Source organism: Nicotiana attenuata, unplaced genomic scaffold (genome assembly GCF_001879085.1).
Source record: "Nicotiana attenuata strain UT unplaced genomic scaffold, NIATTr2, whole genome shotgun sequence".
NCBI classification, from domain to species: domain Eukaryota; kingdom Viridiplantae; phylum Streptophyta; class Magnoliopsida; order Solanales; family Solanaceae; genus Nicotiana; species Nicotiana attenuata.
The window spans coordinates 210072-223308 of NW_017671455.1; the positions used below are offsets into that span (position 1 = coordinate 210072).

Below are 13237 nucleotides of genomic sequence, written 5' to 3' on the forward strand. Positions count from 1 at the left end.
CTAATCTAACGACATTTCACATGTCTTCTTCTTCCCTTTATCGCCGGCTTTACGGCATCTTTACCGAGAATCAAAAAGTAACCATCAAGCTTAAAACTGACAAGCCCAAAACAACCTCCTTAAAATCCACCAAGCTCACACCTAAACTTACCGAAAAACAAGAACTCCAAACTATAGTTAACAACTTCAAAAAATCGTCGGAATCCCCTCAATTTCGACGCCATAACTCCAACTATCAAACCGCCATTCGCCGCCTTGACAATAACTCTTCCGCTATCGAAGACATTCTTGAGCACCAAAAACAATACCCAGAAATTAGCAATGAGTTATTTGTCTCCCGCCTCATGCTCTTGTACGGTACAGCAAAGATGTACGAACATGCCCGTAAACTGTTCGACGAAATGCCAAGCTTAAAATGTCAGCGAACTGTTTATGCTTTCAATGCCCTTTTAGAAGCCTGCGTAAGGGCCGAAAAGTACGATACTATGAGAGAGTTGTTTCGGGAATTACCTGAGGAGTTATCGATAGAGCCTGATGTAGTGTCCTATAATACTTTGATTAAAGCATTATGTAAAGTTGGTTCTTTGGATTCTGCTGTCAGTGTAATGGATGAGATGGAAAATCAGGGGATCAAACCGGATAAAGTGACTTTCAATACGCTTTTGACCGCTTATCATGAATGGAAAATGTTTTCTGAAGCAAATGATTTATGGGTATTAATGCAAAAGAAAAACGTTGTTGCTGACTTGTGGAGTTACAACATAAGATTACGAGGTTTAGTTGCGAATAACCAGGTTAAAGAGGCGATTGAGTTGTTTGAGGAGATGGGGAAGAAAGACATCATCCCGAATGCTTTGAGTTATAACACGATGATCAAAATGTTTGTGGACGATAGGAACTTGGAGGAGGCGAAAAGATGGTATGAGAAAATGGTGGAAAATGAACGTTATCCGGATAATGCAACATTTGGGATGCTCATTCATTTTGCTTGTGACAAGGATGATCTTGATTTTGCTCTTGACTTGTGTAAGAAAGCTATGAATTCAAAAGTTACTGTACATAATGCAACAATGCAGAGGGTAGTTGATGACTTGGCTGAGCATTCGAAGCTTGAAGATGCAAAGGAGCTGGTGAACTTGGCCAAATCATATAAGCGATTCCGGTATAAGCTTTTTGGATCACTTTTTTCGGGTTAATATGACCTTCTTTCCTATGCATTTCTTAGGGCTTCGGGTATGCCACATCGCGTTCCAGATTATCCAGATGCTTACGCTCGATGGAATGCCCTTAGCAGTTTTGGCTCTTATATATCCGTAGTTGGGATTTGTCGTTTCTTAGTGGTATTAACAATGCTTCAATAGTTTTGTGCTTTTATATATGTGTGTTTTTTGCCTGTACTATTGCTCTTGCTGGTCTTAGGATTTATTAATGCGTTTATGAACTGCCCTCATGATTTAAGAGTATAAGTTCTGAGGAATGCTTCAATTGAACGTATAAAGTTTTGCTTATAGCAATTGAGGTCCACTCTTATGTTAACTGCCAAAATATATCAAAACGAATTTACTGGTCTTAATTAACCATGCTATTTAAAAAATCTTATCCTGGGCTTGAGGTATATCAATGAAAGCTTCCAGATCAGCTGATAATGTTAGCACTCTTGGTAGTAGCATTATAACTAAAGGAAAGATAATTACTGTTAGCACCCTACCTATATTTGAGGCAAAAGATTTTAAGAAAACCCAGGCTCCCCGGTTTTGGTTCAGTAGCAAGAACACAACATATGATGTGTGTGTTTAGGCTCGCGTCACAAGTTCGAACTCTGCCATAGGCAAAAATAGCAAAGTGGAATGCTAATTATTTATCGAATTTCAGATCGTGCACCAGTTGACGATTTTCGATTGTGAAGAATAAAAGAAGATTGTAATACACCCAGTTCAATTGGACTGACTAAAAAACAATACACTCAGTACAATAGGTCAACCATTGTAGGTTGAAGGGTTAGCCATAAAACTTTCAGCAGTATAAACTCAAATCTCGCTGTAGGTCTAAGTCATTATTAACTTCAATGCAACAATAATAATACCTTTTAATCTGCTATGAAAGAAGATTTGAAATTCTGAGGATTTCCATCAATTCACACTTTCATCATCAACATATATGAGAAGTTTATTGACTTAATCCATTCAAATATTTAGCATTCAACTTTATTTTTAAACAATCACCAATAGGTTGCCGAAAATTATAGGCAAAAGGGAAACAGACAAAGTGGAAGGGGACTTGACTAATACCTCTACACATCAAATTAGAATGGATAAGGCCCTTAATCATCAGTGATAAAGACACCCTTCAGAAAGGGTGGCATGTGACACCGCTTGGCAAATTACATATGGGTGTGTCAGTACACTACTAGGGGTGATGGCATAATGGGTTGGGGAAGAACTATTTTACTAATGGGCTAAGATGGGCAATACCCAAGTTGACCCGCTACTAAGCCACCAGTCCAAGTTGACCCATGACATAGCCCAAACATGACCCGTGACTACAACATCCCATTTAACGACCAAATCCACAATTTCTGAAACTTTTTCATTGAAAATTGTAGGGGAAAAAACGTAAATAGCCAGCCCACTAGTATTCTAAACTTTGCCTAGCCCTATCTACACATAACCCTATAATAGTGTAGCCAAAACCAGAGAGTCCACAAAATGTCAGCCGAGAATTACGTTTGTTTCCAAACCCTTTACGAATACCTAGCGAGATCTTTGGTCTTAATCTCATAAGATGTACTCTTAAAATTGTATTATAAAAATATAAATTATACGAAATAAACAAAAAAATCACATACATCAAATACATAATCAGGGACTTTTAGACAAACTAAAACTACAAAATAATTATTGTATATATAATTATACACATAATGCATATGCCATTTGTATAACATAAAGACCTGGATTATATATCTCATATACAAATTATGTATACATAATTATACATATAATTCGATATTAATTATACAACACATATGTCATGTGTATAATATAAATGTCTAAATTATACATCTCATATACAAATCATATATACATAAAATAATTATTGTATATATTTATACATTAATTATACATCACATGCCAATTGTATAATATAAAATTCTGAATTATACATCTCATATACAAATCATATACTGGAATATGCATTGTATTTACAGAAACATGTACATCAAATATAAAATTTAATATCACATACCATTAAAATTCACCATAACAATGATGTGAGAGCTTAGAAAAAAATCGAGAGTGTAAGGACTTTGGATAAATCGTGAGGGGTGAGAGCGAGTTGAAGAAATGGAAGAGTAAGCATTTTGAGGAAATTTGAGTTCCTATTATTTAGGGTAACCGTTTGACCTTAAATAAATGCTAAAAATCAGGAAAAAATATATTTGACACAGCTGGCTATAAAAAATAAACAAAATCAACCCACTTTGCGAATTGGATAAAAAACAAAAAATGTGGCTTAATTTTTAGTTTATTGCTAATATGGGCTCTAGTTTTTTTTTGCTAATAGTACCACCTTTACTTTAAAAGTAATACTTGTTGACTTGTTGGATCTTGTCAATCTTTATTTTCTACCAAAAAAAAAAAAAAAATCTTTATTTTCTACTACGTGTCTAACAATAATTTATTTATAAATTTCTTTTAATTTTTGTTATGTTTATTTTGCAATTCATCTTTCTTTTTCTTTTTATCGATTTGCATTTCACCTTTTCTCTTTTGTCTTTTTTATTTTTTGGGGGAAAACAATAATTGTACGGTATTTTAACAAATTTTACATAATCGTAGCGATAGTTTTTAATTAACATTAGTGGCACCTATTTATTGAAGGAATTCCAATTGTACGTGATTTCTGTCTATTGAATGAATTCGATTGCACGTGAATCACGACATCACGTCTAGATTATATTTATATACATAGAATTTTTGAAAAGGATATTATACCAAGTATATATAATGTTATACCATAATATCATGCTTTAGTATCCGATTTTGTGGGGGCAATAGTGTTTAAGTATTAGTTCTATTAATTGTAATTTTTCATTTTTACGGCTACATATCCAATTTTGTGCTTAATTTATGTTTTAGTATTCATTTTGAAAATCATGTTCAATTATGTTTTAGTATTCATTTTGAAAATCATGTTTAAATTTGAAATTGCTCTAAAAGTAAATAACTTTGTTACCTTAAAAACAAACCAAATGTCATGTTGTTTATCTAAATATATTTTTGAATTTGACCTACCATCTAAAATTTATACATTCAAAAAGCTGAAGCAAAGTTTTGGACCAAAAAATGGCATAAAGAAATTAGGGTTATTATAAATTTAACAATTGATGACACTCCACTGATACAAAACAATACACAACACATGTAAAATATTGCATAATATACATAGGTATTACACTTGAAGATTTATTTGGAAAAAATTTGGTTAGAGAATATTTATGAGAAATATCTTAAAAAATAAGAAGAGAAAGTTGTGTCAAATTGGGCGGGTTGGGCTATGACCTATAGTTTAGCCCATCTTGACCCAACCCATCTTAACCCAAGTAAACTTTGGGTTCGATTGAACAATGACCCGTTTATTGAGTTAACCCATTTTGATCTGTCCAAATTCAACCCAAACCGCTCATTTGCCACCCTTACGTGTGAGTAATATTTTTCTAGAAAATAATATATACATATACAACAGGCCAACACCAGTTAAAAATTGACATAAATTATCAACACAGGAAGTAAAGTTTCAAAACTAATACTATAATTCTAGACTTGATAATCAGTGGAGGTAATCAGTTGATCCAAGGTTCAAGTTACAGTGGGGGTAAGTGAAGAACTAATGTTGATCCTTTAGGGGGTATGGTTGGTAAAAAGAAAAACAATATTAAAAGGAGGTATGGTTGGTAAAAAGAAAAACAATATTTTCAAATTGAAAACCATTATCTTTTTACCTGAGCTATTCCCGAGGTCATCTAGAAGGCGAAGAATTTGGCAACGGAAGATATCATGCCTTGTACATTAGCCAAGACATTTGAATATATTTAGTTGCTCCTCCATGTCCCAAGAGAAAGTAAAGGTTGATAAGCACCATATATAGGCACCCCTGAAGTTACTGTCCCATTCTTTAAGTACTCCTCTACTGCTGGCATATCTCCAGAATTAAAGCATTTAGCTTTTCTCAAGTGGTCAATTGGGTTCGACCCATGCTCTTTATACACCACAACCAATATGTTCTTGTAACGACCAGGTCGGTCGTTTCGAGAGTGTCACGATCCAAAAATCTCTCCGAAGGAGTCGTGATAACACCTAGTCTCTAAACTAGGTAAGCCTAACATTAACTGAGATAACATTTATATTTGCTAACTTTAATCTGAATAACTCTTAACAATTTACAATTCCCAAAACCGGTGATACAAGTCACAAGCCTTTCTAAGAGTAGTTATACAAAATAAATACATCACTGCTCCGAAACAAAAGGAACAAATGGGAATAAGTACAAATAAAGGTTACTCCGAGGTCTGCGAACTCTGTAGCAGGTTTACCTTGAGTCTCCACCGCAACGACCCGCACAACTACTATCGATCACATACCTAGATCTGTACACAAAAATGTACAGAAGTGTAGTATGAGCACACCACGGCGGTGCCCAGTAAGTATCAGGATTAACCTCGGTGGGGTAGTGACGAGGAACAGTCCAGACACCTACTGGTCAAATAAATTGAACAGGATTTGATAATAAACTATCAATCTAAAAATGACATAGTAATATCAACAGCAGGGAAAGAACAAACTACAATCAGTAGAAACAATAAAGAGAAACATGGGTGGAAACGAAGATAACCAGATAAATTAACACAAACATAGCTGGAACACAGACAAGTAAGGAAAAATGTACTCAAACAAGGAAGGCGATGCCAGCTCAATAAGTCATATCGTTTCTGATGCACAATTTCCAGCCATCTCAAACTCGATATCTCATATCATAACCTCAATTACCAAACTTTTAGCACACCCGGCACCTCGTGCCCACATATTTCTATCTCACTTTACACAACAACGTTCTCATGTTACTCGGTTCATAGGGTCTGTAACCAATACAATTAAGATATTTAAGGAGTCTGATTTTACATAACCTAAGTGGAGTACAACTTCTAAACCAATTAGGAACTCAGCAAGAAAAGATGAAGTTATTTTTAGAAATTATTTAAATAAAGAAAGTACCATTTTCAATTAAAGTACAACATCGAATGAAATATTACCTTTAACAAGAAATTTAATAAATTATCTTAGTAGAAATTCCATTTTTAAGTAAAATACAACCTCAGACGGTTTAAGAAAATTTAATTGAGTAACTAAATGAATTGAAGATGAAACAATTATTGAAATTGGAAGTATTGAAAAATATGTATATAAATATGGCAAAGTATTGAAAACATGATGGGGTTCCTTCACAAAGGATCACAGCGGTAAAGGAATCTGAACAGTTAAAACACTTGAATTGGTAACAACAAATAAACATAGCAAACGGAAAGTGCACAGCACCAAAATCCAATTACTAATAAGGATAAGGAAACAAACCAGAATTTCACTTTCATTTCATATCTTTGTTGTAAGGCGTGCAACCATCCCATTTTACATATCTCGTTACAGGCGTGCAAACCCGCTCTCAATTCACATATCTCGTTGCAGGCGTGCAACCCGTCCCATTTCATATATCTCGTTGCAGGCGCACAACCCGCTCCCATTTTATATATCTTGTTGCAGGCGTGCAACCCGATCCCATTTCACATATCTCGTTGCAGGCGTGCAACCCGATCCCATTTCACATATCTCCTTGCAGGCGTGCAACCCGATCCTATTTCACATATCTCGTTGCAGGTGTGCAACCCGCTCCCATTTACAAATCATCATCAATCATAAAAGAATTCCGGCAAGGGAACAAAGTATAATAACACATCCCGGCAAGGGAGACAATATCATAAACATTAACATCTCGGCAAGGGAACAATAGCATAACAACAATATTCCTGTAAGGGAAACATTATCATAAGCAATAACGTCCCGGCAAGGGTATCAACAAGTAACATAAAAGGGTCACAGAAAAACCAAGAAGCACGATAACCTCAACAAAACAACAAGACATATTAAGCATGTGATAATTACACCGGTAACCACAACAATTGGACATGTAACATATTCGCACGAAGTCATAGAGGAACTCACAATCAAGAAGTATCAAAACAATAAGGAAGGCAATCACTTCAATTAAGACAATTAAGGGTCAATGTAACACGTGAGAATTAAAGGAAAGCTAACAACGTCATATGGAGCATATAGAGGTAATTTAAGCAACTAGGAAACCCAATCATAACATGATACTTTCCACATAAGGACCTAAGAACCCTAGAGCAAATTTCCCGCAAATAAGTCCGAGCACCCACTCGTCACCTCGCATGCACGGACTACAATTAGCATAAAAGACTCAAATCCTAAGGGGAAGTCCCCCACACAAGGTTAGGCAAGATACTTACCTCAATCCGGCCAATTCAATACTCAATTTAGCTTTTCCGTCACCAATTCATCAACGCTCGGCTCAATCTAGCCAAAAACGACTTGAATACATCAAACAATGCAAGAGAAAACAATTTCAATTGACAAAACTATGATTCTTATACAATTTGCAAAAAGTCAACTCCCCGGGCCCGCACCTCGAAATCCGAAAAAATTTACAAAAATCGAACACCCATTCCGCTACGAGTTCAGCCATACAAAAATTATCTATTTCCAATACCATTTGGTCATTCAAATCATCATTTTATATTTTTGAAAGATTTCACAATTTCCCCCAAATTTTCCTTTAGATTCTCATGAATTTGATGTTAAATCTAAGATATAATCACGAAATATAGTTGAAAATTGATTAGAGACACTTACCCAATGATTTGGAGAAGTTTGGGTCCTTGTAAAATCGCCCATGGAGGTTTAGGGCTTGAGAAAATTGAAAAATGGGTGAAAATCTCGTCAAAAACCTCACTTAACAGGTCTCAGATGTCGCATTTGCGACCCAGGGTTCGCATTTGCGAACCCCTCGCAATTACGAACAACGCAGGGCTGGCAAAAGTCGCTTTTGCGACAAAAATCTCGCATTTGCGAACTGGGCATCGCAAATGCGATAAAATGTTCGCATTTGCAACCACACCAGAACCAGCAATTTTTCTTGACACGAAAATGAGCATAACTTCCTCATACAATGTCCAAATTCGATGATTCTTTTTCCTATGGATCCGTAATCGATACGGATCTAATGATTTAAACAAAACTGAATTTGGATCTCATTGGTCAAAGTGGTGTTATTTTTGCTTGAAGAAACGACGATGAAGCATCCAAGAACAAGCGCAACAAAGCCTAAACCTATCCGAAACTCACCAAGCTCTCGGGGCTCCGAACCAAACATGCACGCAAGTATAAAAACATCATACGGACTTGCTCGTGCAATCAAATCATCAAAATAATATCAAAAACTATGAATTTAACCTCAAAACTCATGATTTTCTAACTTTTCAACCGGACGTTCAAATCACGTCAAATAAATTCCGATTTTCACCAAATTTTACAGATAGGACTTAAATATCATAACAAACTTGTAGCGGGCTCTGGCACCAAAATACGGGCCCGATACCAACAGTTCAAACAATAATTCATTTCTTTATTTCCTTTAAAAAACCAGCACAACAATTTTCTTCAAAAATTATTTTCTAAGGCTAGGGACCTCGAAATTCAATTCTGGGCATACGCCCAAGTCCCATATTTTACCGTGGACCTACCAGGATTGTCGGAACACAGATCCGGGTCCGTTTACCAAAATTGTAGACCAAAGTCAACTAAAAACCAAATTTTAACTCTAAAAATTACTATTTTTTTTTCATATTTTCACATAAAAGCTTTCACGCCTGGACTGCGCACGCAAGTTGATTCACATAATATGAAGCTACTCGAGACCTCAAACTGCCGACCTGGGCGCAATTGCTCAAAACGACCAGTCGGGTCGTTACAGAGAGTTGTAGCCTCGTTCTCCCATTTACTACTCCTTTAATATTCTACGGCTGTTATATGACTTACCGGGTTAGTTGGTTTGGTTCGGAGAGATTTCAGAGTAAATTGTGACACTTAGTTTCCTAATTGAAAGTTTAAGTTGGAAAAGTTGACTGGATGTCGGCTCATGTATAAACGACCTCGGATTTAAGTTTTGATGGTTCTGTTTCCTCCGTCGGGTGATTGTGGATTTAGGAGCGTGTCCGAATTGTGATTTGGAGGTCTGTAGTAGAATTAGGCTAGAATTGGTGAAAGTTAAAATTTTGGAAAGTTTGACTGGGAGTGGACTTTTTGATATAATTGGATTGGATTTCCGGTTTAGAGTAGGTTCATGGTGTCATTTATTTGACTTGTGTGCAAAATTTGAGGTCAATCGGACGTGATTTAATAGGTTTCGACGTGATTTATGGAATTTGGAAATTTCGAAGTTTATTAGGCTTGAATCCGTGTGCAATTCGTGCTTTTGATGTTGTTTGAGGTGATTTGAGGGTTCGACTAAGTTCGTATCGTGATTTAGTGACTTGTTGGTATGTTTGGTTGAGGTCCCGGGGGCCTCGGGTTGATTTCGGGTGGTTAACGGACTTGGTTTTGAGTTGGTAAAATAGCTGAAGTTGCTGGTTTTTGGCTCATCTACTTTCCTCTTATGCGTTCGCGAGGGAGGTCTCGCATTCGCGAAGTGTACTTGGAGGGTGATGGAAGTTTGTTCTTCGCGTTCGCGAAGAGGATTACTCATTTGCGAAAGTGTGGTTGGTAGAGCCATCGCGAACGCGAGAAGGGTAACGCGTTCGCGAAGAGGAGCGAGGCAGGTGGGGACCCTAGCCTTTTGGTCTATGCGTTCGCGTAAGGGTAGTCGCGTTCGCGGAGTGAAGGCTCAGCGAAGCATCGCGTTTGCTGTTGGTTGGACGCATTCACGAAGAAGGTTTTGGGCGTCAGAATCATTTGTTTTACGCGAACGCGAGGGAAAGGCCGTGTTCGCAATGAAGGAATAATTAGGCAAAGTGTTAAATTTCTAAAACGAGGGTTTGAACCCATTTTTCATATTTTGAGCTAGAGACCACGGATTTGGGTGATTCTTGAAGGGATTTTTAAGGAGTTGATTGTGGTAAGTGATTCTTACTTGGTTTTAGCTAAATTCCATGATTATGACTTTAATTCCGTCATCTAATTTGTGATTTGAGGTGGAAAATTGGGGAAAAAAGGAAGAGTTCTTGAGTTAGATTTTTGAGGTTTTGAATGGGATTTTGTTATCGACTATGAGTAAATTTGGTATGGTTAGACTCATGAGTAAATGGGCTTTCGAGTTTTGTGATTTTTATCGGATTTCGAGACGTGGGCCCCAGGGGGCCGGTTTGAGCCAATTTCGAATTTTTTGCTATAATTTAGTACTTTTCTTGTGGAATTGATCCCTTTAGCCTATATTGATTGTATTATACTACTTGTTGCTAGATTCGATTCGTTTGAAGACCACTTTGAGAGGCAAAGGCAATTTGGAGTAGAGTTTTGCTCGGATTGAGGTAAGTAACACTTTCAAACTTGGTTCTGTTGGTTCGAAACCCCGAATTATGTATTATATGATTGGTATTGAGGTGGCGCACACGCCAAGTGATGGGCGTGTGGGCGTGCACCGTGAGAACTGCAACCTGGTTGATTCCATGGAACCGTATAGTGATACTATCTTGTTGATATATGTGCTTTCATCATGTGATAAAGTAATTGAGCTGTCAATCATGCTAGATATCATGTTTAGGCTTTATGCTAGTACTGTTGGGACCCTAGTGGTCGTTTCTTGCTGTCACTTTACTGGTTTCATTGATATTTCGTACTTAGTCATATTCATGATATTGTGAGCCCGTGAGTGAACTGGAGAGATTGATGACTGAGTGAGGCCGAGAGCCTGATTATGAGTGACAGTTACGGGATCGGGCTGCACGTCGCAGCGGTTATACTAATTTTATGATGACTGTAGGAGCCCCTCCAGAGTCTATACACACCCTTAGTGAGCGCGGTTGATATTATTGAGGGATGGATCTTCCCTGGACATGGATCTTGTCCGAAGCACTTGATACCTAGAGATGGATCTTCTCCACAGGGATGGATTATCCTTCCTCGGTACTGGGTGACTTATGGTCAGTGATGTATATATTCCAGGATGGATCTTCCGTGGGCCGTATAGACCATATACAATACCGAGTGGTTAAGCATTTGAGAGTGTGAGCATATGAGGCTGACAGTATGGTGCATCACATATAGCATGTGCATTGGCATGTAGAAATAGAAGAGTTATATTCTTCACATTGTTCAGATCTGATCTATTTCACTATTTTGAGCTATCTATTTAATTTGAAAGCATGCCTGCATTTCTGCATTGTTATTTCTATTGTTAACTGTATCGGTTGAGTTCGTCGCTACCTTTCAGTCGAGTTCGTTGCTACCTTTTAGTCCAAAGGTTGGACTTGCTACTTACTGAGTTGGTTGTGCTCACTTTACTCCCTGCACCTTGTGTGCAGATCCAGGCGCTTCTTGCTATGGCGACTGCTGATTGAGGAGTCAGATTCCAGAGATTATTGAGGTAGCTGCATGACGATCACAGCCTTGACTGTCCTTCACTATCTCTATTCGTATTTTAGTTCTATTCCCTAGAAACTGTATTCAGGAATATACGCTGATGTACTCTGTGACACTCAGGTTTTGGGATGGATTGTATCGTATTTTTGTTTGTTTCTTATTTCAAAAGGCCTTTCTTAAATATTAATTGCTCCTGTCTTTATTTCCAAAGTTTATAATGTATTGAGATATTGAGTATGGCTGGCCTAGTTCCACGATAGGCGCCCTTACGACGGTTGATTTTGGATCGTGACAAGTTGGTATCAGAGCCTACGTTACATAGGTCTCACGAGTCATGAGCAGGTTTAGTAGAGTCTTGCGGATTGGTACAGAGACGTCTGTACTTATCTTCGAGAGGCTGCCGAACCCTTAGGAAACTTCACATTCTTGAATTCTTGTCATGCGAATCTGTTGATTCTAGTAACTAAACTTCTGTAATTTTATTCTCTTATAGATGGTGAGGACACATACTACTGGGCAGGACAGACAACCACTAGTACCATCAGCCAGGGCCGCGAGAGGCCGAGGTCGCGGTAGGGGCAGAGGTGCAGCTCGCACATCAGCTAAGGCAGCACTTGCAGATCTATCAGTTGCCTAGTTCAGGAGCAGGTCCCAGTTGTGGATGCGCCAGTGGGGCCAGCTCAGGCGCCGCCCGTGCCCATTGCGATTCCAGGCCTTCAGGAGGCCTTAGCTTAGATTCTGACCATGTGCACCAGTCTTGCTCAAGCGGTCTCTATTCTGGTTGCAGGAGCCAATTCTCAGGTCGTGGAGGTACTCAGACTCCCGCCATGCGCACACCAGAGTAGGTGATGCACGGACTCAAAACACCGGGGGAACCACCAGCCCAGTCGGTTGCAGCTGCTCAGGACTATGTGGTTCCTGTCTTGCCTGACGATGAGCAGCATAGATTAGAGAGGTTTGGGAGACTCCAGCCTCCATCTTTTAGTGGTACAGAGGCGGATGTTGCACAGGGATTCTTGGATAAGTGTCAGAGGATGCTCCATATAGCAGGTATTCTACAGACCAGTGGGGTCTCGTTCACTACTTTTCAGTTCTACCACGACAGGGATCGTCCTTATAGCCATGCTTAGACGGCTATCCCAGTTCACCGTGGTGCATCATCTGTCCATGGTTCTCACAATTCTCATCAGGGTCACTCTTCTCACAATGCCTTTCCAGCTCAGAGTTTGTCTCATGCACCATCAGCTCAGGGTTCATCTATGTCGGGGCCTTTTAGTAGCTATCCCGGTGCTTGGGGCTCCCTTCAGTCCCCACCGCCATTTGCAGGGAGAGATTGCTTTACGTGTGGAGATATGGGTCATATCAAGAGGCACTGTCCCCGCCTCTCAAGAGGTTCAGCTCAGCAGAGGAGTCAGGCTACGACTTCAACACCCGCCCAGCTAGCTCAGGGTGGAGCTCAGTTAGCTAGGGGTCGCCTTAGAGGGGAAGGCTGATCAGGTGGCGGTCACGCCCGATTCTATGCACTCCCT

The 13237-nt window shown here is 38.7% G+C and overlaps 1 protein-coding gene across 1 annotated transcript; it reads left to right on the top strand.

The window, feature by feature from the left end:
- Window positions 1-20: 20 nt before the first annotated feature.
- Window positions 21-12345, top strand: LOC109208396 (pentatricopeptide repeat-containing protein At1g55890, mitochondrial-like). The gene is made up of 3 exons (XM_019371507.1): window positions 21-1162; window positions 1226-1340; window positions 12202-12345. The coding sequence occupies exons 1-3, from the start codon at window positions 21-23 to the stop codon at window positions 12343-12345; spliced, it is 1401 nt and encodes a 466-aa protein (XP_019227052.1).
- Window positions 12346-13237: the final 892 nt, after the last annotated feature.

What these genes read in the sequence shown, in the direction of transcription:
- LOC109208396 (XM_019371507.1), top strand. Translation starts at nt 21, where the DNA reads ATGTCTTCTTCTTCCCTTTATCGCCGGCTTTACGGCATCTTTACCGAG. An exon ending in AAATCATATAAGCGATTCCG is followed by an intron (nt 1,163 to 1,225) that starts GTATAAGCTTTT and finishes TGCATTTCTTAG; the next exon opens with GGCTTCGGGTATGCCACATC. An exon ending in GGATTTGTCGTTTCTTAGTG is followed by an intron (nt 1,341 to 12,201) that starts GTATTAACAATG and finishes ATTCTCTTATAG; the next exon opens with ATGGTGAGGACACATACTAC.